This window comes from Xenopus laevis, chromosome 6L (assembly GCF_017654675.1).
Source record: "Xenopus laevis strain J_2021 chromosome 6L, Xenopus_laevis_v10.1, whole genome shotgun sequence".
In the NCBI taxonomy this organism is placed as follows: Eukaryota; Metazoa; Chordata; class Amphibia; order Anura; family Pipidae; genus Xenopus; species Xenopus laevis.
Window position 1 is genome coordinate 31508679 of NC_054381.1, and position 26523 is coordinate 31535201.

Sequence of the window (26523 nt, forward strand, 5' to 3'; positions counted from 1 at the left end):
TACAAAAAATCTGTATGTTTATTCCTTTTTACATTTCATATTCATTTTATAAAACACAGAACATGTACAGTCACGGTGATTCCAAGCCCCTCCCCCCTTAATATTTTCTATTTTCGAGAAATAAATACGGTATTCCTCTCAGAATGTCAAATCTTTCTGCGTTTATATCTGATGACGGGGTTGTTGGGTGTGTGAATCATAGTTGTGTAGTTTATCGTAGGGAAGTATCCGTCCACCAGTTCAAATTCGTACAGGCGGATCATTGTCGACCAAATTGTCTTAATCTGAACGTAAGCGAAGTTCTCCCCGATACAGCGGTGCCGACCTGCAGGGAACACAATGGCATCGGTTCCATCAATGAAACTCATCAGGATTACCACTGGTTTTTTAATTAGGAATAAGTTTTGCTTTTTCATAAAACCATTGGTACTCCACTCAACTCGATTGAGAAGTTGTTGCACATGCAGCCATGTTGTTATCATCTGGCCACATTACAGCTTTCCTCATCAGAGAAACCCTTAATGTTTCTGATCATATGATAAAGGGATTTATTCTTAATTTGGAAACCCGCACGTTATAGTGTTTAATCACGAGGTTGAGTCTGCAGGGCTGAATATTAATTCTGATGCAGAATGCACTGACTTCTGAGCTGCAGTGTATTGTGTGTTCTAATTAATTACTAAACAGCCTTGTATATTTTTATTGTATATAATAGATACGATATTAAAGGAGAACTAAACCCTAAAAATGAACATGGGTAAAAATGCCATATTTTATATCCTGAACTTATTGCACCAGGCTAAAGTTTCAGCTTGTCAATAGCAGCAATGATCCAGGACTTCAGACTTGTCACAGGGGGGTCACCATCTTGGAAAGTGTCTGTGACACTCACATGCTCAGTGGGCTCTGAGCAGCTGTTGAGAAGCTAAGCTTAGGGGCCGTTGCAAATTATCCAGCAGAAAACGAGGTTTGTCTGTAATATAAGCTGATGCTACAGGGCTGATTATTAAATTCTGATGCTAATTGCACTGGTTTCTGTGCTGCCATGTAGTAATTATCTGTTCTATATGTACTGTATATTGTGAGTGGGTCCCTAAGCTCAGTAAGTGACAGCAGCACAGAGCATGTGCAGTGAATCAGCAGAAAAGAAGATGGGGAGCTACTGGGGCATCTTTGGAGACACAGATCTTTACTGCTAAGGGCTAGTCCACACGAGGAGATTCAGTCGCCTGGCGACTAATCGCCTCGTCTTTTGAGCGACTATCTCCCTGAACTGCCTCAGCGTTTTTCCCCATAGGCTACAATGAAAAGTCGCCTGCGCTAATGCACACGCAGCGATGCGTTTTCAATAGTTGCCCAAAGTTGCCTCAGTGAGCCAATTTCAGGCGACTATAGAAAACGCATCGCCGCGTGTGCATTAGCGCAGGCGACTTTTCATTGTAGCCTATGGGGAAAAACGCTGAGGCAGTTCAGGGAGATAGTCGCTCAAAAGATGAGGCGATTAGTCGCCAGGCGACAAAATCTCCCCGAGTCTCCTCGTGTGGCCTTACCCTAAAGGTTTGTGGTTGCCTTGGGCTGCTACAGAAGCTCAAAACATAATGTACAACATTTCTAGCTACTTTTTTAGTTAAGCTTTAGTACTCCTTTAAGTGGTGTATTTCTAGCCCAGTTCTCTTTAGACACTGCAACAAGGAAATATATAAAATAACAAAGGTCTGTATCTGGGTAAGTACTGAGGAGTATACTAGGGCTGCTAATGCAAATGGGGCCCATCTAATTAGCCCCAGTAGTCGTTTCATTTAATCAACTCCCTACAAACATTATAATGTGTTGTCACCTCTTACTCAAAGAAGTCACAATTGAGCTTTATGTCTGTCATCTGATACTAGAAGAATACCATACAAATATTAAGATTGGACAGTTCTATAAACAGTTACCTGCTCCAAAAGGAACATATGCAAACTTTTCTCCGGCTGCTGGGTTATCGTGGAGATATCGGTTGGGATTAAACTCTGTATTTTTGTCCCAGGTGTCCTTGAGGCGATGATTAACAGTGGGAGACACGCACACCTGATGCCCAGGGGGGATATTGTATCCAGCGACCGACTGCAAAAAGAGTAGGGGGAAAAAAGTCAAAATCTGCAATAAGCAATAAGTATTTAATTTCTTGATCCATTACTGAATCATCCTTAGCTGTTCATTTTATACCATGTCCATTTTTGTGGCCACACTCTGAATACATTTCGGTGGTGTTATTATAGTTTTGATAATGAAGGTGAATTGCCCTTTAAGCTGTTTCTTTGCTTATCTTAAATGGTTACAAAAGTATCTAAGTGCGGTTAAAAGACGTGTGTCTTTTTTCAACCTAATTTACTATGTTACTATATTGCACTGCTGTGCCTGTTTTTCCATTTTTTGCGAATTCGCATTGAGAATAAATTTTTCGCAAATGAGACAGGAGTTTGCGCGAGCGCACCAAGTGTGCGAGGTTGTTGTGCGCAAAAATAGCGTTGATAGTAACTTAAATCCGCACTTTGTGAAACTGTGTTGCGAATATTTTCTCCGCCAGCAAAGTTGTGGCGTAATTTAGTCCCAGAGTGTGCGCATAAATATTCGCAATTTGCGATTTTTGATATATTTAAAAAGCTCTTATAGACATTCGCATTGTGAAAGACAATTGCAATTCTGTTTGCACCACACTTATTCAGCTTTATAAATATAACCATGCGCAGGGCAAATATATTCACTTTGTGAACCAATCTGCCTTGTGTGAAGTTTATAAATGAGCCCCTGTATCTTTTTCTGGCTGTTCAGTGCTGGAGATCTAAAAGAAAGTTTCAGTAACAACCCGGGACTGTGTGTTTAGCTGTCAAAATCGGGACTGTCCCGTGAAAAACGGGATGGGAGATATGTAATTTGCTTTAGTGACCAGTAACAATGAGCCATTTACCAAAAGTATCCAGACAATCCATATGTCCTCATCGGAATCACTAAGTACCAAGCTCCAAACTGTCTCTAGAACCAGCGTCAGCAGAAGATTTACTTCTTAGGATTAGTGAGCACCCACACACAAACCTAACATCACCACGTGCATGGTGACTGGAGAGGTCTGGTTGAAGAATTTAAGTCTTTACTTACCCCTCGTTGCAGATTCTGTCCAGCAAAGTTCATGGCAGCCATCTTCTTCTCTACGGTAATCTTCGGAATGAGACCGGCGTAGGAGAAACTTTCTGTTTAGCGACAACTGCATGCGGCGAAACTCACGAAAATTGCCGAAGCACCGGTCTCATTCTGAAGATTACTGAAGCGGCTGAAGATGGCGCCCGTGAACTCCGCTGGACAGAATCTGCACTAAGGGGTAAGTAAAGAGTTAGGGGCATTTGCCCAGGGTAACACTTAGGCTGGGGGGAGGAGGGAGAGGGGTCTATGTAGGGTAGGGGTTTTTTAACTGTAGGGTTTAGTTCTTTAAGGTGTATTTATTAAAGGTCGAATTTGTGAGTCTTTTTCTACCTCAAATAAACTCACAATTTAAACAAACTCGAATGTTTGCTTATTTATGAAATCCGACTGTAAAAAAGTCGATTGAATGCAACTGGAAAAAAAACCTCGAATTTATCGAGTTTTCAAATGAAAACCAGTGTAAAACACCATGAAGGCAAAAAACATCTTCAAATGGTTAAAGGGGCCTCTGCCATTGACTTTTACATGAATTCGACAGGTTTTAGCGGGAGTATTCTCGGATTCAGACTTCAGCTTCATGGCATAATAAATCTCATAGTGAAACTAGAAAAGAAAAACTCAAATGTTTTGAGAAAACATAATTCAACCTTCAAAGGGCATGTAAAGGCAAAAAAATAAAATTCCATTTTTACTTTCTTTAATGAAAAAGAAACCTGTCTCCAATATACTTTAATTAAAAAATGAGTACCGTTTTTATAAGAAACCTGACTGTATGCAGTGAAATTCTCCCTTCATTTACTGCTGTGGATAGGAATTGTCAGACAGTCCCTAACTGCTGAGCAGGGAAACAATCATACTTATGAACAGCAGGGGGAGCCCCAGCCTTACTTCCCAGCCATGCAGAACTCAAGCAGCTTTGTTTATGACGATCCCTAAGCAGCCCAGACCACACTGAGCATGTGCACAGTCTTAGTCTTGCAAAGATGTTTAACAAAGTTACAAGATGGTGACCCCCTGTAGCCAACTTTGAAAGCATAAATCATTTGTTTGATTAGGCTTGTGGTGCAGTAAGTTCATGTTTATATTTAGTATACAAAATACAGCATTTCTAGCCTTATTCTATTTTAGACTTTACATGCCCTTTAATAAACAATCCCCTTAATGTTCATATGCTTTCCTCCATATGTCACGGTGTTGCTTTTGTTTACTAACCTGCGGTGTCCGGGCCATTCTCATCATTGTCATTATGGGTGGTCTTAACCTCAGAGTCTCCTTTATGCACCTGTCCAACACTTGCAGATCCTTCAGCTGGAAATATCAGGAAGGTTCCATTATTTGTTTATACCAGGAAACTCTACAGTACAGCTGCTGCTACAGTTCATTTGATATTCTAAATCAGAAAACAAATACAGGTATGGGACCTATTATCCAGAATGCTCAAGACCTGTTGTTGTCCAGATAATGGATCTTCATACCTTAAATCTATTAGAAAATCATGTAAACATTAAATAAACCCAATAGGCTGGTTTTGCTTCCAATAAGGATTAATTAGATCTCAGTTGGGATCAAGTACAAGCTACTGTTTTATTATTAGAGAAAAATCATTTTTCAAAATCTGGATTATTTAATTATAAAGCAGTCTATGGGAAACAGCCTTTCCGTAATTGGGAGCTTTCTGGATAACGGGTTTCCAGATTATGGATCCCATACCTGTAATACTACAAAGTTGTGTCCTGCTGTATAAATACTGCATAAGTATATAACTAAGAAAGCAAATGCAAATGATTGGTGGCCAACCTGATCATAATTGAGAGGAGGCAAGTCTTCCCCACAAACGGCCTTCTGTTCTGCAAAGCACTGATTCTGGAGAGATTTATTCTGGGCCAGGAAGAATCCCATCCAAGCGCTGGTGGTAGAAGAAGTGTGTTGTCCAGCCAGCAATAACCCTATGAGCATCCCTGCAATCTCATCGTCGTTTAAAGGGGTCCCATCTCTGCAAACAGAATGACACACTGAAAATACCCGTGGCATGGGGATGGCATATCTAACTGCCTGTAAGTACAAACTGCACAGTCCAACAGGCTTCTCAGCTTACTTGTAGGTGGCATCCAGCAGCGTTTGTAGCATGTCGTCCTCTCTCTCAGCGGAATTCCTGCGCTTCTGTATCACTTGGTAGAAAATGTTCTTGATCTCTCTGTGAGCTCGGTCTCTGCGCCTGCAAAAGTAGCATGCTGTTACCAATAACACAAATAACTGATATTAAACTTAAATTAAGTAAGTTTTAACAGAAAGGTCTATATAAATACACCAGTAACCCCTCAAAGTAATTCTGCTCCTCTGTCAAAAGAAACACAGTATTTCTTTCCTCCTATTATGTACACTTGGGCTTCTGTATCAGACTTCCTGTTTTCATCTTAAACCTCCAGGGCTAGGGCTTGAGCATGCTCAGTTTGTTCCTCTCTTCCTCTCCCCCTCCCTTTTCTCCCCTTCCCTGCTGTAATCTGAGCCCAGAGCTATAAGTGAGCAGGGAGAGACTCAGGCAGGAAGTGATGTCATACCAAGCTAATATGGCAACTGCTATCCTAAACAAACAGACAGCTTCTAGAGCCGTTTACTTAGGTATGGTAAAGGATTTTGCAGAATAAATATAGTGTTATAGCTTGCTAATCTATTGCAATAAACTGCTTCGGTAGCTTTCCTTCCCCTTTAAATCAGACTTCATCTTGCCTTTCCAGTACTAAATAAAAGGTGAACGTGTCAAGAGAAACTAAGGGCCATGGCATTACAGGCATTGTTTGAGGATAACCTCAGAATCCCAGCATCTCAGCAATTACTAGAATAAAGGGAGAAGTACATACACAGCGTTCTTGCACATACCTGAAACTGGGCAATGGCAGCCACCCGGGCAAAAGCCAAGCAGCGTGTGTGAAGCCTCCATCTAAATCAGCATAGAGCTGAGCGACTCTTTCATTCAGCATGCTGCGGATTTCTTTCCCGTGCAGGCAACGACTCGCCGTCAGTATTATCAGTTCTGACAGTGCCTCGAACAAGTCTGAGAAAATGCAAAGAAATCCATATAACAGCAGAGCAATGTCAGTGGGCTAGGAAAGTGTTAACAAATGTGCACCCTTTCATCACTGGGTTTAAAGAAAAGGAATCACAAGTTCTGAGAGTCACTGGGGCTGACTAACTAATTGGCAGGGCCAGTAAAATGGATTTCATTGTGTCTTTAAGGGGTGGTTCACCTTTAAGTTAACTTTTAGCATGTTATAGAATGGCCCATTCATTTCTAAGCAACCTTTCAATTGGTCATTTATTTTTTTTATATAGTTTTTTTTTACATTTTTTGCCTTTTTCTTCTATTTTTCTTCTATTTCCAGTGTTCGTACCGCCATTCCTTCTCACTTACTTCTCACACCACTGTCTCCCCAGCGCTCAAAGTACTCTTGGGTCTCCTCTTCAATCATCTCTACGTGTGTTTTAAAGTGAGCAATATTCAGGCCAGTTTTTAGCATTTTTTTCTGTTCCAAAAAGATCTGAAATAACAAACGCATACTCAGATGAGTGGTAATATATATATAAGGAACAACCACCAAACCATGTCTCCTTATTGGTGAGTAAATCTCTCCTCTCATTTTATGCAAAAGATTTGCTGGAACAAGTATTGAACAAAGTGATATTGTATTATTAAAGCATGTTAAAGGGGAAGTAAAGTCTAAAATAGAATAAGGCTAGAAATGCTGTATTTTGTATACTAAACATAAGCATGAACTTACTGCACCACAAGCCTAATCAAACAAATGATTTATGCTTTTATGCAGCTGGAGTTGGAAACAGTAAAGGGGATGTAAAAATTCAATACAAATCTCTACACAGTCACGGACTGCTCTACGGGGAAACAAACAAAGCTGCTTGAGTTCTGTATAGCTGGGAAGTAAGGCGGGGGCTCCCCCTGCTGTTCATAAGTATGATTGTTTCCCTGCTCAGCAGTTAGGGACCGTCTGACAATTCCTATCCACAGCAGTAAATGAAGGGAGAATTTCACTGCATACAGTCAGGTTTCTTATAAAAATGGTACACATTTTTTAATTAAAGTATATTGGAGATAGGTTTCTTTTTTATTAAATAAAGTAAAAATTGGATTTCATTTTGCTCAACCCTCTGATGCTCTTCTGGGTTGGATGCAATGTATCTGCACACTGGGCTGGCCACTAGCAGCTGACTTCTAATGGATATTGTTTCTTTTTCATCAAATGTCATTTTAACTTATTCTTCATCCACATGACATCACTAATGTCATCAATATTTGTATAGGGCTGTTTATATAGTGAATAAAGTACCCCCTCTTGTAAAATATAAGTATATTATACGTTACCAAGGAGTTCCATGACCATATAAAAGCACCAGGCTGAAGGCACAAGTTACAGTGAGTCATGTTACATGACATCACTAAGCTCCGATTATAACCGATGACATCACTGAGCACCGTTCATAAGGATACAATACACAAAAGCCATGAATATCTTGTAAATGATATCCTTATCAATGGTGAGTAGTAATGTCATCAGTTATAAATTAGTGAGAAGTGATGTCATTTTGTTAGATGATTCACTACAACTTGTGTACTATAATAAATAAAGTAGCCCTTTTTGGAAAATATAAGGATATTAGAAGTCACATGGGAGTTCCATGACCTGTATAAAAGCACTCGGCCTTCAGCCTCGTGCTTTTATATGGTCATGAAACTCCTCTGTGGCTTATCCTTATATTTTACAATAGGGGGTAGTTTATTCACTATATAATTTACAGGATATTCATGGCTCTTGTGTATCATATAATGTACCCCCTGATGTAAAATATAAGGATGTTAGAAGTCATCAAGGACCTTTATAACTGCAGGAGGCCAAAAACCAATTCAATTTCTACAGGTTATACAACTCATCTGTGACTCTGTGACTCTCTGTCCAATTTGGTTGATCAAATCTGATTGGCCAGCAGATATTTCTGTCAATACAGAAACTGGCCAGCTGGGGTCCCACACATAAACACTCCAGACTAGTATACAGGTCACTCAGAAAGAGGACAAGTTCTTATTTCCTTACTTCTTACCGGATTTGGAACATCGTATGCAACTCCATTGCCAAAGACCGGTGTTGTCAGCCTAGAATATACGTCCTCTGCGTTCAGGTCCTCATTTTTGCTATTAAACATCAAAGCAGCTGCATCGCTGCCCACCAGATAGGTAAAGGTCTTGCCCACCATAGTGAAACTGAAAACTGGCCCGTACTGCAAAAGCAATAAAATAATAATAATGCAAGATAATGAGAGACCACATGGATCCAGGGCTGCAATAGAGATCTGATATGGAGAGTACACACTTACCTTGTCGTATGCATTTTCCAGAAATGAGATTGGGCTTTTCCCAAAGGTAATTGCATGGCCCAGGAATGGTATATGAGATGATATATAGGGAGGGTATTTCTGCAGGGAGAAACAGAAAGTTCACACACTAAATCACAATCCACAGAAGCTCCAGCTAGATTTTATAAAAATCCCTTTCACATTTAACACTATAAGGCTTGTTTACAAAACACAGGTGCAACGTGCAAAAAGGGGGGCAAACCTCCATATTTGATGCACCTTTGCACCCTGGTTAGGGCTTTGAACCCTGGACATTGGTCTTTGTGCTTTAGAATTGCATGACTTGTGGCTGACAAGGTGCAAGGTACAGAGTGCAGCAATGCCCAGGACACAAGTTCTAGGTAAATCAGCACTAATGGGTGCAGTTTTGGTTCTTTCAGCGCTCTTGTCTTTGTATCCGGGGCATAAGCAATTGAGCCCTTATATCTTACTACTATACAGAAATGTGACATTTATTATCAGGAACAAAGAGCAAGGGCAGTGCCATCACTACACAGTCCCTAATTTATTACCTATACAGTGTTATTACTGGACTATGTGTATATACTGCATTTTTATACTGAACTGTAATTGGAGGAGCCAGTTCCTGTGTTAGCGTAAGCACAAAGCCCAGTGTGGCTACAGTGATAAGTACAAGAGATCCTCTGCACTCAACCCAATATTAATATATTTAAGACAGAGACATTTTGTGCATACTGCTACTGAAAAATGCCTTACCCTTTAAACAACACAGGGATTGTTTGTCCATATATTGCAATATATTTAAGCTGGCCAACTATGTCAAAGTCATCCTATATCTGGCCAGTCCTACGCTCAATCTGATTCATTAAAAATTGCAGGTAAAACTTAGTCCCTTTGTAAAATGTATAATGAAGTAACAGAATTCTTAATGAATCAGATTAAAATTGAGTGTAGGACTGGCCAGATATGGGATGACTTTGACGTAGTTGGCCAGCTTAAATATATTGCAATATATGGACAAACAATCCCTGTTTTACTTAAAGGGTAAGGCATTTTTCAGTAGCAGTATGCACAAAATTTCTCTGTCTTAAATATATTGATAATGGGTTGAGTGCAGAGGACCTCTTGTATTTGTCTGTATGTATTTTGTGGTCACAGCCTAATTGCACAAAAAAAATAAAAACTGGAAAAATAGGCTGCGCAAAATAAAAATGTTTCTTATATAGTTAGTTAGCTAACTATAAAGACTGGAGTGACTGGATGTCTAACATAATAGCCAGAACACTACTTCCTGCTTTGCAGCTCTCTAACTCTGAGCTAGTCAGCGACTTGAAGGGGGACCACATGGGACATAACTGTTCAGTGAGTTTGCAATTGATCCTCAGATTCAATAGCAAACAGTTGTGACCCATGTGGCCCCCCTCAAGCCACTGATTGGTTACTGCCTGGTAACCAATCAGTGGAAACTAAGAGAGCTGTAAAACAGGAAGTAGTGTTCTGGCTATTATGTTACACATCCAGTCACTCTAGCCTTTATACATTACATTAGCTAACTAAATTAGAAAAAAAAAATATTTTGCACAGTCACAGCAAAAGGGGACGGAACGCTCTAGACAAGGAAGATGCAGTTGAACTAGCTGGAATATAGAAACGAATTAAATGTGGATGCAGGGAGAAAGCTATGTTATTCTGGGGGATATTTTGAGTAATATTAGGGGATTATGAAATAAAAGACTTACTTATCCTTTAAGCCAAACCCTGCAGCACCCAGACAACAGCCACAAACACACACACTACAAGTCCTAAGAGCAAAGCTTGGAATATGGAGCAAATGCCAGCAGCCAGCCCTGCAGATTTAAATATAAATATACTATAGCCAAGAATAAAACATGATTGATTGAGTCATATTGCAGAAGAGCAGATCACCCACTCACCTGACCAGCAAATGAATAGAATGTTGTTGGAAGAATGAAAACACAATATATGTAATTCTATGCTAATCGTACATGCAGCGGGTGAGCATTACACAGAGCTTTTCTCCTGGAGGCCACAAAGCATTTGCACTTACCACATTGCCGGGGTCCTCCGCCTGCAGCAGGTGTTTGAAGGCAAGTTTACTGACATAGGCCAGAGCCAGGAGGAAGGTGCAGGGAATGAGAACACGAGATGCCAAGCTCCCTCCTACTGCCTCCTCTAACAGCGTCCCCCCTGCCTCCCACAGACTGAACAACATCATCACCTGGAGGAGAAATCACATATTAGTACCTGAGCTGCTGCTAGTTCACCCCTCCCCCATTCCCACAAATGGACAAGGCTGCCTGGGGGTGATGGGAATTGTAGGACATGCACATACAGAGGGGGAACTGACTGACTCCTATAGTATTAGCTGTCACTGATCTAATAGACTGACATATGTGGGCACTTCTCTGGCTCAGTCTCCTGCCCATTAGAAACACCTGCCCATAAGAAATACACTGCCCTCTGCCCCTCTCTATGCCCAGGGCTGCTGCATTATGTGCTGCTCTGTGGGGGTGTCACACCTGTATCTGGTCTCACTAAGGGACAGTCATGTGACTCTGACATAGCTCTGGCACCCAGCTGCACCCATGTAGCCCTCCCAGTATACCCGAGACGTGCGCCAGCGTTACCTGTCTGGATACAGCAGCTCCCCTCTGTACCCGGCTCCTTCTTAAGTGATGAGCAGCTTCACCTACTCACTGCTATTGCAGCCTGACAGAGAGGGCGGGGAGTGGGAGGGGCTAGGGGAAGTGGGAGGGGCCAGGGCGGGGTATCTGTCACTTAACAACAGGCAGTCGAACTACAATGACTCTGTCACGCGCTCATTTTTCTGGACTCCCAAAACCGGGTGCCACCAGCGTTCCGGCGCCAGAATGAAATAACAAAATGCGCTACAAATAAGCAGAAAACAAGCGGCCGTACAGGCTGAGGGGAGGTTTTCTAACATTGGGGGCGGGGCTTCGGTGTTGCATTTGGTGCCGGCAGTTCTGTGCAGTTTCGTGGCGCTGCGCTCTCATTGGTCAAAGCCTCTGAACTGATGTCTGCCTATGTGACGTATGTGCTGGCGGCGTTTGAGCGCTGGAGTTTAGGGCGGTGAGGCCAGTGAGTGGGAGGGGCTGAATGAGAATCAGAAGTCGGGCGCAGATGGCACAACAGGACTGTCAGTCAGGCTGTCGCTGATTGTTAGTGGGCTCCTTATTGGCGCAGAGCCGTGCCACGTGACCTAGAGGTGACTGACTTCCCCCAACTTCTTTATAGAAGGATTTCCCTTTCATGTTCCTGCAAATTCTAACGAGCAGCTTTTGTGTAAAACAGATCCAGTGGCGACAGAATGTTGAATTATATTTGTTATGCTGAGCTTTCTTCTGTCACTCAAGTGCAGGGGAGACTGGAGAGCCGACATACAGACAGGGATCCTGTCCAACTGGAAAACTCACACTGTTTAGGGACCCGACATTTATTCTTCTGTGGGGCCCCGGTAATTGCTCATTAATTCATAAAGGTTGAACCTGAGCAATCCCTTCTGTTTGTCCTTGGGGAGGGGTGGTGATGTAGTATTTCTAAATTACACTGTTCACACTGCAAATCATTCACTCTACCATGTAAAATTTCATTCCTGAACCAGCAAGTGTATTTTTTTTTTCATTTATAATATTGGTGTGTAGGTGCATCTCAGGTCATTTTACCTGGTCATGTGCTTTCAGAAAGAGCCAGCACTTTAGGATGGAACTGCTTTCTGGCAGGCTGTTGTTTCTTCTACTCAATTTAACTGAATGTGTCGCAGGGCCGGAACTAGGGGTAAACAGATTAGGCATGTGCCTAAGGCACAAAGCTTTAGGCATGTGCCTCCTACCAATAGGGTTGCCACCGGCCTGGCCGGTAAAAATGATGGTTGATCCCAATGTTATTGATAGGAAAAAAAAAAAATATATTGGAAGACCAGTAATTTTCTCCAGAAAAGGTGGCAACCCTACCTACCACTACTCCGGTCCCCTCTCTCTCCAGTCATTTGCGCTTGCGATGATTTGCGCATACACGCAATCGGTAGTTCGCACAAGCGTCAATTTTTGCACAGCCGACACTGCGACCGGCCAGGAGAGCCCGGCTCTGCAGTGGGACCTGGATTTTACTATTGAGTGCTGTTCTTAGATCTACCAGCCAGCTGTTATCTTGTGTTAGGGAGCTGTTATCTGGTTACCTTCCCATTGTTCTTTTGTTTGGCTGCTGGGGGGGGGGAAAGGGAGGGGGTGATATCACTCCAACTTGCAGTACAGCAGTAAAGAGTGATTGAAGTTTATCAGAGCACAAGTCATACGACTGGGGGCAGCTGGGAAACTAACAATATGTCTAGCCACATGTCAGATTTCAAAATTAAATATAATTTAGTGACTAATTTCAGTGCAAAAGTCTGCTGGATCAGCACTATTAAATGATGCATTTTGAAAAAAACATGTTTTCCCATTCCCTTTAAATTTACAGGGGTATATTGGATCCTCACCCTGAGTACACGTTCTCCCCATGGTCTTTGTACCAAAAAAAAATATGTTTGCACTTTTGAGAAATGGATTTCAGTGCAGAATTCAGCACTATTAACTGATGTGTTTTGAAAAAAACACATTTTTTTCCCATGACAGTATCCCTTTAATTTAGTGAAGAATGAAGTGCCTTGTTTCCCTGCTCAGCTCTGTCGCTCTTGAGTGCATTTCCATAGGTGGGGGTGGAGAGCAGGAGAGGCAGGACAAGGTGATGGTACAGACTCTTATAGCAACACATGCTTTCTCAGCCCAGGCTCAGGTGGAGAAGACTTTTCTTGGCTAGGCTAGCTAGGGGTAAGTTAGTACTCTAAGATATTGCCTTGGAGATTAGAAGCAGCTAAGTTAGCTAGCCATGGCAGCTGTGGTCCCATCAATGAGATAAGTGTTTGAGGTACGGTAGTTAGAGGCATAAGTGAGTAGCATAACTACCAACATTTGATTTATCAAGGAGGGACAAGTTAGGCCAAGCCTTTATAGAGCTGCAACCATGCCCAGAGACTCCCCAATCTCAGTTGAGTTCCTCACAAAGCCTCAACCCTTTTCTGGTCTGCAAAAAAAACAAAACAAAGGTATGGAGGAGGTGTAAGTCAGTGGGACCATAAGGGACTGCCTGGGAGGCCAGATAAGAGAGGATGCACACAATAGTGCAGTAGCACCTCTAAAGGGAGACTCCCTCATCAGCTTTTGGGTGACTTAACCATGCTGTCTAGTCTGCTGAGAGTATGCTTCATTTCCATGTGTGAGGACTTTGAGGAAGGCCACTTTTGCTGGGAGGCTATGCTACTTTGAAGGACCCTAATAAGGGTCTGGCCACACGGGCAGATTCGGGGAGATTAGTTGCCAGGCAACAAATCTCCTCTTCTTCGTGGCAACTAATCTCCCTGATCTGCCTTTCGCCTGCTAAAATGAAAAGCAACTTGGGGCAGGCACTTGGATCACTTCGTTTTGCAAAGTCGTCCGAAGTTTCCTTGTGAGGAAATAACGGCAACTTCGGAAAACGAATCGCTCAGAGTGCCTGCCCCCAGTCGATTTACATTTTAGCCGGGGGAAGGCAGATCGGGGAGATTAGTCGCCGCTAAGAAGAAGAGATTTGTCGCCTGGCGACTAATCTCCCCGAATCTTCCTGTGTGGCCAGACCCTAATAAATGTTCACCCCATCTGTGTTCATCAGGTTCTGTTCTCAAGTTTAGGGGTTGGTGCAAATCATAAAGCTGAAAATGAGATTTGTCTGTCAAATTAACTGGTGCTACAGGGCTGATTATAATTCTGATGCTAATTGTGCTGGTGCCATGTACATATAATCTGAATTATTTAATAATCAGCCTTATACTGTGACATTTATATTCAGCATCTTGTTGGTCAGCCCCTAAGCCCAATAACTGACAGTGGCACAGAGCAGTGAATCAGCAGAAACTGGGGCATCAGATCTTACCTGCTAAAAGGCTGTGCTTGTCTTGGGCTGGTATATAATCCCAAAACATAAATGTCTGTGCAATATTTCTGCCCTGCTTCTTTAGTTCTCCTTTTAGTGGGTTGTTCCAGTGATGTCTCCATGACAGGGGAAGCACAAGAGAAGGAGTTTGATTCTATCACAAGGTGCTTCATCACTGGTTACCGCTACATTACAAAAAGCTGGCTGAGCATGAGTTGCTGCTGGGAGATCAGTGTTGGGTGGAGGAACTCGCATACCTCGCAACATTTTGGAAATATGAAATATTGGAAATTTGGAAATAGAAAGAGGGACAAACTGCAGCAAAATATTTTGACCACCCCATGTTTGTGGCCACACCCCCTAATTACCATGTTCATTTTACAACATTTGGCAGGTTATGAAAGTTTAAACACTTTTCTGTGGTTTTTATGTTATTACAGTTTTGCTGATGAAGGTGAAATTGCCCTTTAAGCTGCAAGTCACAGTTTCCCCAAGAGACGTGCTTATCTTAAATTGTTACAATTGTTTCTTTGCTTATATTAAATTGTTACAAAAGTATCTAAGTGCACCTGGTGGCTGTTCTGGGCTCTCTAGCAAAAGCCAATTAAATTAGAAACATTGTATCTTTTTGTGGCTGTTCAGTGCAGGAGATCAAACAGAAAGTCGGGACATTTCAGTAACAAACTCGGGACTGCTGGTTGAGCTGTCAAAATCAGGACTGTCCCGCAAAAAACGGGACAGTTGGAAGGTATGGACTCACTATATTTTATATTATTATATTACTATTTAGGATGTTTTATCATAGTTCCTATTCACTTTATATTAACTCGGCTATCCTTCCTTCCATTTGACATATAGAACTCATTCGCCTCACCCATGATTGGCTGAGCAGGGGGGCCACTGGGCATTTCCTCCCATTCTAACCTCCAATGTATTTGTACAGCTCCTCTTATCTGTATAAGCTCAAACTGACATCAGCAAATTGGCTGGATCTTGTTTAATCCTTTAGTTCATAAGAAAACCCATTAAGACAAAGGCAAATGTACAGAACGTGAGTCACAGCCACCAACATTCCAAATGAACAGCCGAATGCTGATGATATGGATTGCTTAGAACTTAATTGCTTTTGCGTTGATTGTGAAAACTTTGGCTTTTAGAGCAGCGCCGTGTAAGTCACACATGAGTAGCACTCGTATCAGCTGCTCCGCTATATCTGTCGGCGCGGTGTTGGGATGCCGCTCGATTCTCCACATATTCAGCACCTGCAGGATTTTGTCTGGGAGCTGTAGTGACCTAATCAGGAGAAGAGAATTTGTAGACCTTTAATATTCCATTGGTGGGAGGTTTCCATGCACCGCTCCGCAAATGAGAATGTTTCTTAAAGGGTCAGAAACATAAAGCAGAAAAGCTCCATTTATATTTAATTCATACATTTCATATGTGCAGGTATGGGATCCATTATCAGGAAACCCGTTATCCAGAGAACTCAGAACTGGGGGATGGTCATCTCCCATAGACTATTTCACTTGATAAAGGATCCTTGGGATCCGAAACATGTTGTGATGCAATAAATAATTATTTGCGGCAGAGACTGCGTTTTATGTGCTCCATCCATACCTTTGTTTGCTGAAATTGTCTATGGGTCTTCTGGTGTGGCCTGACTGGAGAGTGAGCACGATTACACAGGTGAAGGTGACTGAACGAATCTGCTGAAAGTTACATCTCCCATAGACTCCGTTTTGATCAAATTCAAATTTTTAAAAATGATTTCCTTTTTCTCTGTAATAATAAAACTGTACCTTGTACTTGATCCCAGCTAAGATTCTTATTGGAGGCAATGCAATCCTATTGGGTTCAACTAATAGTAAAATGATTTTTAAGTAGGCTTATGGTATGTAGATCCAAATTACAGAACTATCCATTGTCCGAAAAAACCCAGGTCCCGAGCATTCTGGATAACAGGTCCCATACATCTATTTCTGTACACTGTTTATTGGGGCTATTTGGGCCTCCATGCACTTTTAATCCCAAATACAGTTGCTACCTTTTGTAGCTCGGGATCCTGTATAGGGGGCGGGACAGATGATGTCAGCTGCAGGCTGGTGACATTTAAGAGGTGTGGCTATTTCTTTAGCAGAGGGGTTATGACGTGGCGAACAACAATTGGCTGATCACAGTGTCATTCGCTTAAAAGTCCTGTGTGGATTTACTGACTTGGAAAGCCAAAAATCAGGCTGTCCAGTTGGCAACCCAAATCCTAAAACCATATCTGAACCTTCCGTATGTTAATGTGAGATATCCATGAGGCTAGCTCATATAAATATATATATGTGAAAAACAGTTTAATCCTACAATTTTTATTTTCTTATTTCCTTATTTCTATTTTTTAACATTACTTTTTTTTTATAGTTAAAGGGCAACTAAAGTCGCAAATAGAATAATGTTAGAAATGCTGTATTTTGTATACTAAATATAAACATGAACTTACTGCACCACAAGCCTAATTAAACAAACCATTTATGCTTTTAAATTTGGCACAGGGGGTCACCATCTTGTAACTTTGTTAAACATCTTTGCAAGACCAAGACTACGCACATGCTCAGTGTGGTCTGGGTTTCAGTTGGGAGGATAAGCTTAGGGATAGTCATAAATTATCAAAACAGCACAGGTCAAATAATATCTGCCAGAAGCCGATACAGCAAGACTGATTAATAATCAGAATATACAGACTGCACTGGGTCTGTGGATACAAATCTACACATTTGTTACAGGGAAACAAACAAAGCTGCTCCCCCTGTCGTTTGAAAGTATGATTGTTTCCCTGCACAGCAGTTAGAGACCGTCTGAAGTTTCCAATCTGCAGCTGTCAGAGCAAGTAAAACGAAGGGTGAATTTCACCGCATACAACTAGGTTTCTTATAAAAATGGTACACATTTTTTAATTAATGTATATTGGAGATAGGTTTCTTTTTCATTAAAGAAAGTAAAATGGGATTTTATTTTTTTGCGTTTACATCCCCTTTAAAGGAACAGTAACATCAAAAAATGAAAGTGTTTTAAAGTAATAAAAATATAATGCAGTGTTGCCCTGCACTGGTAAAACTGCTGTGTTTGCTTCAGAAACATTACTATTGTTTATATAAATAAGCTGCTGTGTAGCAATAGGGGCAGCTATTCAAAGGAGAAAAGGCTTAGGTTACACAGCAGATAAGCTCTGTAGAACATAATGGTGTTATCTGTTAGCCACTATTTAACCTGTGCCATATAGACTTTTTTCAATTTCAGTCATTGCTACTCAGCAGCTTGTTTATATGAACTATAGTAGTGTTTCTGAAGCAAACACATCAGTTTTACCAGTGCAGGACAAAAGTATGTGATATTTTCATTACTTAAAAACACTTTAATTTTTTGGTGTTACTGTTCCTTTAAAGGGGATCTAAACCCAAAAAAAACTAATGTCAATTTAAAATGTGTTTATAAACCAACACCATAGTTAGATTAATAATCTAACGTAAAACTCTTACTTATTTTTCACAACCCCTTTCACGTCTTCATCTTTGATTCTCAGTTTCTTGCAGAAAAAACTGAAGTCCTCTGCAGGGATATTACAAGAGACCAGCTTGAATATTTTCTGCAAAATTTTCTCTGAAATAAAAACAAAACATTTTTTGGTTAGTAACTTTCCGATGATTTCCGATGTCCATTGGTGGGATACTGTACGAGAGCAAGATAAATTGTGTTATATTTATTGTTCTGGAATCATTTAGTACTGCAGGAGAATGGTCATTAATGAATATTGTTGCATTACCGTCTCGGAGATCAGCACTTTGTAAATAACATCCAATCGGATAGAGCCGCTTTCCATCACACAGAAGGGAAGGGGGACGGAGCATTGGATTACTATCCAGGTTTATTTCTCTCAGATTCTGTAGACAAGAGATGTCACTTGGTAAAGACCTGAGCAGGTTTCCTGTAGAATGATAGTCATTCAATTAAAGTCTTCCATTAAAGGACCAGTAACATCAAAAAAATTTTTACAAAAAAATTTGTTGTATACAACGAGAAAAAAACACAAAGACAAATTAAACTTTGAAATCGCTAAGGGGGTTATTTATTAAACTCCAAATGCAAAAATCATGAAAAATGTGTGACTTTTTTAAATAAAATTGGACTTTTAAAAAATCACGAATTTTTTGGAATTTATTAAACCCCGAGGATGGAAAAGTCCAAATCTGAAAATCCCGCAAATCAGACCTGTCGAAGTTGAATATAAGTTAATGGGAGATGTCCCAATGATTTTTTGATGTGCACTGGGTTTCGGGCTATACCCCGGAGTTTTAGAGTGAAAATTACGAAAAAATTGTGAAAACCGTAAAAATATGATTAAAAAGCAAGTAAAGCAAATATACTGGAAAATGTAATAATAAATAAGCGTAAAAAAGTTGAGCGGATTTGAGTTTGTAGCATAAAATATATTTGGATTTTGATGAATAACCCCTAAGTCTTTATTAAGAAACAACTTACCGAAACTCCGCTTGCGCTCCTCTTCAAAAAAGGTGATCCAGCAATCCATCGTGCAGCGCTTGATTTTTCCTCCCTGCCTTCCTTATAGGAGATAGCCAGGGAGGAGAAATCGAACGTCGCACGATGGATCGTCAACCTGTCGCCTTTTCTGAAGAGGAGTGGAAGCTGAATTTTCTTATGAAAGACTTAGCGATTGCAAAGTTTAATTTGTCTTAATGTTTTTTTGTATACTAACAAATTTAAAAAAAAAACAGTTTGTTGTTACTCGTCCTTTAAGAACATTCTGTTACCTTTCGGGCTGAGCTGCTGAAGGGCACTCATGGATGATATTGTTGTAGGAAGACAGTACAATTGATTGCTAGTTGCTGTGAGCTGAACCAAGTTCTTCATTTCTCCAATGCTGCCTGGGAGGGTTTTTAAATGATTGTCTGAAACGTCAAGTTCCTTGAGGTTCTCCAGTTTCGATAGGTCTTCTGGAAGACTTGTTAACTAAAACAGAAATATATGTTAATACTAAAGGTGAAGGGAGAATTACTGACACATCAGCCAGCTTGAAGTTGAAATGCTTCTAAAAAGGTAACATATTTGGATATCTATTTTAAAAACAGATAATAAATCGCTTATACACCTAAAACCTGGAGCTGGCCCCTGCTCCTGTATAAACTATAACAACAACTTTCCCTTGTTTGTCAAACTAAAACCCACCCTCTTAGTAACAGTTAATATCTTGCAATTATGATTGATTCATGTCAAGCTGCCCCAGACATTATATACATTTTTGCCCTGAAGAGTCTGATGAAGAAAAGAACATTGAATGGTTGGTTCAATCCCAGCCATTAGTTGTATTGCCGTAGTTGAATAATTATTAGGAATCAGGGTAATAAATAGAAGCTTCCTCACATACTTACAGAAAAGGGGGTTATTATTCAAAGGTCAGACATCATAAAGTTTACAAAGATCTTCAAATAGTTCAAGGGGCCTCTGCCATTGACTCATACATGACCTTGACAGGTTTTAGCTGGAGTATTTTCTGATTTGAGCTATTTCTAGCTTCGGGGCATAATAAAGCTCAAAAAAGTTTTATTTTAACCTGAAAAATGTTAGTTTTTACTGAAACTACCCTTGAAAAACTAAATATTTTAGGAAAAACAAAACCCAATCTTTAATAAATAACCCCTTAAATGTTTATTCTTATAAATACTTACAACCTGTATTTAGTTACAATAAAAAACCCTGGAAGGATTATCCCAGTCCCATTTAGGCATCAGTCTACTTTAGATTTACCTCTTTTAGAACAAAGATCCAGAGAAAAAGACATATAATAACATTTTCTTTAGTTCTATTGCTCCTAACCCTTCCATCATTTCACTGAAGCTTACCTTGAGAGATAACAGGCATAAAGCTTTGAGGTCATGCTCTACTGAATAGAGTTGAGTATGTAAGGAAAGGAATCCTAGCTATGATAGATGTCACTTCAGACTAAATATTTACTAGCAATGATACCTAGAAAAATATATTACCTTTCTGCCATCCTTCTGGCTAATCTTCAGAGTTTCCAGCAATGAAATGCTAAATAGTTCCCTGGGGAATATCTTAAAATTATTGTTGGAAAGATTTAAAAATCGAAGACCTTCTAAATGACTGATTCCTGATGGTACGGTCTCTATCTGATTTCCCGACAGGTCAATTTTCTGCAGAGATTTTAAGGAGCACAGTTCAAGGGGAAAACTTTGAAACTTATTGGAATGCAGGAGAAGTTCATTGAGGGATTCCATGTTGGATATGACTGAAGGAACTGAGCTTATTTCGTTCCTACTGAGATCTAAGTAGGCCAGGTTGTGCAGGCCACAAAGATGCACCGAGAACTCGATTAATTGATTTCCACTTAGTTCCAAATGTTCTAGTTTCTTATTGTGAACGATACTTTCAGAGACTTCAAGAATTTTGTTCTGGTTCAGATTTAAATACATAAGAGAAGCCATGGAGGACAAAGCTTGAGGCATTTCTGACAGTTTATTGCCACTAAGGTCTAGTTTGGTTATCTGGCTGCAGTTCTTCAGTTCAATTGGAATATGGAGCAGATTATTGTTGGCACATACAATGATAGTGAGGTTGTTTAGATGCGCCAGCTGGTCTGGTAACATTTCCAGGGCATTTCTTTCAATATGCAGCTCTTTTAAATTCCTAAGAAGATGAATCTTTGTAGGAAGTCTACTCATCTGGTTGCCGTTCAGTTTCAAGCACTCAATGGCAGGACACCAACACACCTTTTCTGTGATATCTGTAAACAAGTTATTGGCAACAGAAAGAACCTTCAGCTGTTTAAGATTTTGGAGCTTATCTGATATCACTGTCAGTCTGTTGTCATCCAGGGTGAGCTCCTCCAGGCTGATGAGATTGTAGAGCTGGACTGGTAGAAAGGTGAGCTGGTTGTTACTCAGAGAAAGTTCTCTCAAGTTCTTGAGATCCCCAATTTCTTTCGGTAGACTTTTGATCTGGTTTCCAGACAGGCAGAGCTTAACAAGCTGAGAAAGCCTAAAAATAGCTTTTGGCAGTGCAGAAATCTGATTACCGTCCAGGTTTAGCACATGCAAATTCTTAAGAGAGGCTGTTGAGTCTGGAAGAGTTTTAATTGAGTTCCAGCTTATACACAAGACCTGTAGGGTTGTGAGGTCTCCAATGCATGGAGGCAGCTGGCTCAGCTTATTGTTGTTAGCAAAGAGTTGCCTGATGTTCTTTAAACCTGAAATCTCGTGTGGCAAAGCTGATATTTGATTATTATTGACATTCAAAGCTCTCAGCTGGGAAAGGCTGCAGATTTCTGGGGGTAAGGAAACCAGGCCATTCCCTTCCAGAGACAAGATTTCCATTTTAGAAAGATTACATAGATTTAATGGCAGATGCGTAATAAAGTTGTTGCTGAGAAGCAGACTCTGCAGATTAGCACATCTGAATACGTCAGGGGGGATTTCACTCAGCTCTTTACAATTTAGGTTGATGGATGTAATACTGTTGGTTCCCGATGACACTGTTCTTGGCAAATTGTTATTCTCTGCCGGAACTAAATTCTTTAAATTTTCCCCAACCTGCAAAATATATATGTAACATTAATATGAGTGACTCTATGGATAATCATTTAAACACAGGGTTGCAATCAAACTGCTGCACAATGAACAGGAGCAGTCGGGATTCATTGTCTACAATGGTTGGTTTCAGAGTTCACCAGAAATAAAGACTTTTTCGAATTACTGTGACTGTTTTTCTAATATTGAAGTGTAAAGTTTCATTTTTCATCTTCTAAAGCAGCTCTGGGAGGGGTGTAAACCCTGTAAACTGTACTAAATTGATATATTTCTTATCTTTGTCTCTGCTGAGCTGAGTCCCTGAGTGCATTGTATGCTACGGAACCCTGGAACTACTTTCAGCCTTGATCCTAATTGACTTGCACCGAGCAAACTGAAAGCTAATGTTCATACTGATGTCATGCACATCAACAAATGGTACTAATCCCACCCTAAAACTGCAACTTGTGTGCGAATCGCAAAAACTGAAGCAAGTTGTGTACCAGGAATGGCACTGGAATGCTGGGGGGAAGGTGTTACAATGTGGGTAAAAAAACATGGAGATTTACTTTTGTTCAGGTCAAACTGCAGGAAGTGAAGAGGAGCTTCAACCAAAACGGAGCAGAAAGCTCCAAAAATACTATATTTTTTTGTAAAAGCTAATTCACTAATGAAAGTCCACATTCCTTAATGTGCCAGATATAATCTGGCTTCCTGGCAATGAAGTGACTATTGTGCCAGTCACGAGATCAGTGATCTCCAACCGCTTGGATGTTGCTCTCAGTGGCCTCAAAGCAGGTGCTTATTTTGGAATTCCAAGCTTAGGGGCAAGTTTTAATTGCTTAAAAACTAAGTATATTGCCAAGTAGGCTGCCAGTCCACATGGGGGCTACCGAACAGCCAATCACAGCCCTTATTTGGCACCCCAAGGGACTTTTTCATGCTTGTGTTGCTCCCCAACTCTTTTTTTATTTGAATGTGGCTTATGGGTAAAAAAGGTTGGGGACCCCTTATCTAGATGAATAGACAGTCAGCTGTGAATTACTGCTAGTAAACTTACATATTCTGATTTGCCAAAATAGCATCCAACAGTTTCCCAAACCTATCTACATGATGTATCCAACAGTTTGTTTTTTAAACGGTCTACTGCCTCCACCAGTACGACCATTAATGCTGTCCACCCAACCCACCCTTAAAGGAGAATTTAACCCGTGTTGCTCCCCCTCCCTCCCTCTTGGGCAAATGCCCCTAACTTGTTACTGACCCCTCTGTGCAGTTCCTCTCATGTTGAGTTCACCGCAGCCATGTTTGCCCGTGCGCATGCGCAGTAGATCCTTACCGGTAAATCCCTCTACTGCGCATGTGCCACCAAATGCTGGCGAATACAGGAAGAAGAGCGCACGGGCAAACATGGCTGCGGTGAACTCAACAGGAGAGGAACTGCACAGAGGGGTCAGTAACAAGTTAGGGGCATTTGCCCGGGGGGAGGTAGGTCGGAGGGAGGGGGCAACACAGGGGAGGGGGGAGGGATTTTAGCGCCGAAGGGGTTGAATTCTCCTTTAAAGAACACAGCAGTGACTTATGAGTTCATGCAGACGAATAGGAGGCGTCTGAGAGAAGACACTGTTGTCACATTAATGTGGTATTGCCGGAGAAAGCTTCAGAAATTTAAAGGAAACAATAAGCTTAAATTTCTTGGTGGTGGGGATAACAATTTGGACACATCCCACCCACACCTCTTCTCTGGAAAAAAGACAATCAGCCGAGGGTGCAACCATTTTGACCTGTAATCCAGAATAGAAATTCTATATGAATAGAGGAGAAATTCTGTCCCTTTGAATGCAGATAAATGAGTAAATTGCCCCATGTGTCTGACATAGTAGGTAGTGCTTCATGTTATCATAGAGATAAATGTGTAGCAATATCACTGTATTGTTGCAAAAAAGAACAATGCACAACACTTACTTCAGCACATATGCTAGAAAACCAAACAGGCAGGCAGCTTTCGTCATGTCGGAAGCAGCTTTAACAACAATTTTGGAATTAAGGGGGTTATTTATTGAGGGTTTTTTTTCTTTAAAGTTTTATTTATTACTAGTGCATGGTTCCATAAACAGTGTTATGCGTTTGTTGTACAATAATAAAGGCAATTATAAAGAACTCATTGCTCTAGTGATTTTTTCTTTTCAACCCTGTGAAAACATTCAAAAGACGGGAAGGTAGATGAGAAAGAAGAGAAAGAAAAGAGGTGAAGGTTTGTAAGAGGGAGATCTGGCACGGAAGGCATACATTTATTATATCACAATAAAGTAGATTCATAGTGCAAATATATATATATATATCCATATCCAGACATGTTGGATGATTCTCCTTGTCTATATGTCCTTAGAGCCAAAGTCTCATGCCCTGATATTTATTGTTAGAGTATTTTTACCTCCAATGAACTCAAATTGTATCTTATTTCAGAAAAAACTCGAAAGGCAAAAACCTGATTCTGCAAGTTGATTCGTGGAAAAAACACATATCTCTCGAATCATTCAAGCTTTTGGGCAAACCCCTCCAAAAAGAATCTCAAACATCAAACAGGCTTTTAACATCTTCAAATGGTTCAAGGGACCTCTGCCATTGACTCCTACATGACCTCGGCAGGTTTTAGATGGTGGATTTTCAAATTTGAACTATTTCCGGGGTCGGGTATAATAAATCTCGAATATTCGAGTTTTTTTTTTTAAAAACAAAACTCAAATGATTCAAGCTTTTTTAACCCAAAAATAATTGTTTTTGGTTGAGCACCACAATGTCCCACCTGAGCGTTGCTTACCTGGGGGGTTGAGGTCAAGAATAATGAATCTGCAGACATTGTTCAGGAACAGATTCAATGAATTCCAGAGAAGGTCGGTTTTGGAATCTCACTGAGGAAGGTGGCATTCCCAGCAGGTGATCAGACAGATTAGTGGCTGTGAGTGAGCAGTAGTGCGAGGCACAAGCAGAAGGTGTATCACTAGGGTTACCATGTACAACACACACAGGTGAGGAGCAGGAACCTGTGCAATGAAATCTCTGCTGGGAGGAACAAGAACGGCAAGTCCAAGCAATCTACAAGGAGTGTTTATTGTTTAGCGTATGGCTACCAACCCAAACACTGATGCTGGGTAATCTCTTTCAGTGTTCCTCTGTGGTATGCCAGTAAAGCCACATTATTCAGAACCTGTGCCTAGCAACAGAGCCCAATAAAGGAAAATACTCAGGCTGTTTTCTCATGCCATGGAAACTGAACTTCCTTTTCTTCTGTATGATTGTTAATGAGAGATTTTCTTTTAGCACACTGAAGCATGAGTGGGTTCTATTTGTCTTACTGTTTGCTTGGGCTCTGAATTTCTTTATATTACTTGTTCATTAGGGGCTGCTGAGCTATGACATTGAGGCACCACCATCTCCCCATGGTCAAATCTGCAAGTGGCCACCAGCCAGGGGCCCGAAGAAAAGATCTGTATTGGAATGTCACCATGGACGTTTAGTGGTTGTTGAAACTGTACGCACTTGTATACAGCTACGGGATCCATTATCCAGACAGCTCAGAATTACGGAAAGGCCGTCTCCCATAGACTCCATTGTATCTAAATAACGCAATTTTTGAAAAAATAATTACTTTTTTCTCTGTAATAATAAAACAGTACCTTGAACTTGATCCCAACTAAGATATAATTCATTCTTATTGGAGGCAACATCAGCCTATTGTTGTTTTTTTTTAAAGGATAAGTTAACCTTAAGAATAAGTGGATGGAAATTGTAAACGTTGATGAAAGTGCTATTCTAAGAATGTTTGCAATGTGCAATCATTGTTTTTTTTTAAAGGAACCGTAACAACAAAAAATAAAAAAAAGTGTTTACAAGACCAGTAACAAATTTAAAAAAATTCGTTAGTATAGAACGAAAAAAAAACCACAAAGACGAATGAAACTTTTAAATCGCTAAGTCTTTATTAAGAAATAACTTACTGAAACTCCGCTTGCGCTCCTCTTCAGAAAAGGCGACACGTCGATCCATCGTGCGGCACTCGATTTCTCCTCCCTGCCTTCCTTATAGGAGATAGCCAGGGAAAAGTAATCGAGCATCGCCGTGTCGCCTTTTCTGAAGAGGAGCGCACGCGTTGTTTCGGTAAGTTATTTCTTAATAACGCGATTTAAAAGTTTAATTTGTCCTTGTGGTTTTTTTTGTTGTTCTATAAGAACAATTTTTTTTTTTTTTTTAATTGATGTTACTGGTAAAACTGTTGTGTTTGCTTCAGAAACATTACCATTGTTTATATAAATAAACTGCTGTGTAGCAATGGAGGCAGCCATTGTAGTGTTAGTAGTGTTTCTGAAGCAGTTTTACCAGTGCAGGACAA

General features: G+C 40.6%; 2 protein-coding genes across 2 annotated transcripts; both read right to left on the reverse strand.

Moving 5' to 3' along the window:
• cyp51a1.L (cytochrome P450 family 51 subfamily A member 1 L homeolog) lies at positions 1-11232 on the reverse strand. The gene is given in 11 exon segments (NM_001097816.1): positions 1-325; positions 1938-2106; positions 4393-4488; positions 4978-5173; positions 5276-5395; positions 6058-6232; positions 6590-6716; positions 8290-8466; positions 8563-8661; positions 10631-10801; positions 11211-11232. Coding segments are annotated over 10 exon segments (1506 nt in total). The 5' UTR covers positions 10799-10801; positions 11211-11232; the 3' UTR covers positions 1-146.
• A 4297-nt stretch (positions 11233-15529) lies between these two features.
• lrrd1.L (leucine-rich repeats and death domain containing 1 L homeolog) lies at positions 15530-25344 on the reverse strand. Its single transcript, XM_018267307.2, has 6 exons — positions 24955-25344; positions 20592-22157; positions 19362-19560; positions 18356-18517; positions 18072-18192; positions 15530-15840 (listed from the first exon to the last, which is right to left on the reverse strand). Exons 1-6 carry the CDS (start codon positions 24991-24993, stop codon positions 15657-15659), a joined length of 2271 nt encoding a protein of 756 aa, XP_018122796.1. The 5' UTR covers positions 24994-25344; the 3' UTR covers positions 15530-15656.
• Positions 25345-26523: the final 1179 nt, after the last annotated feature.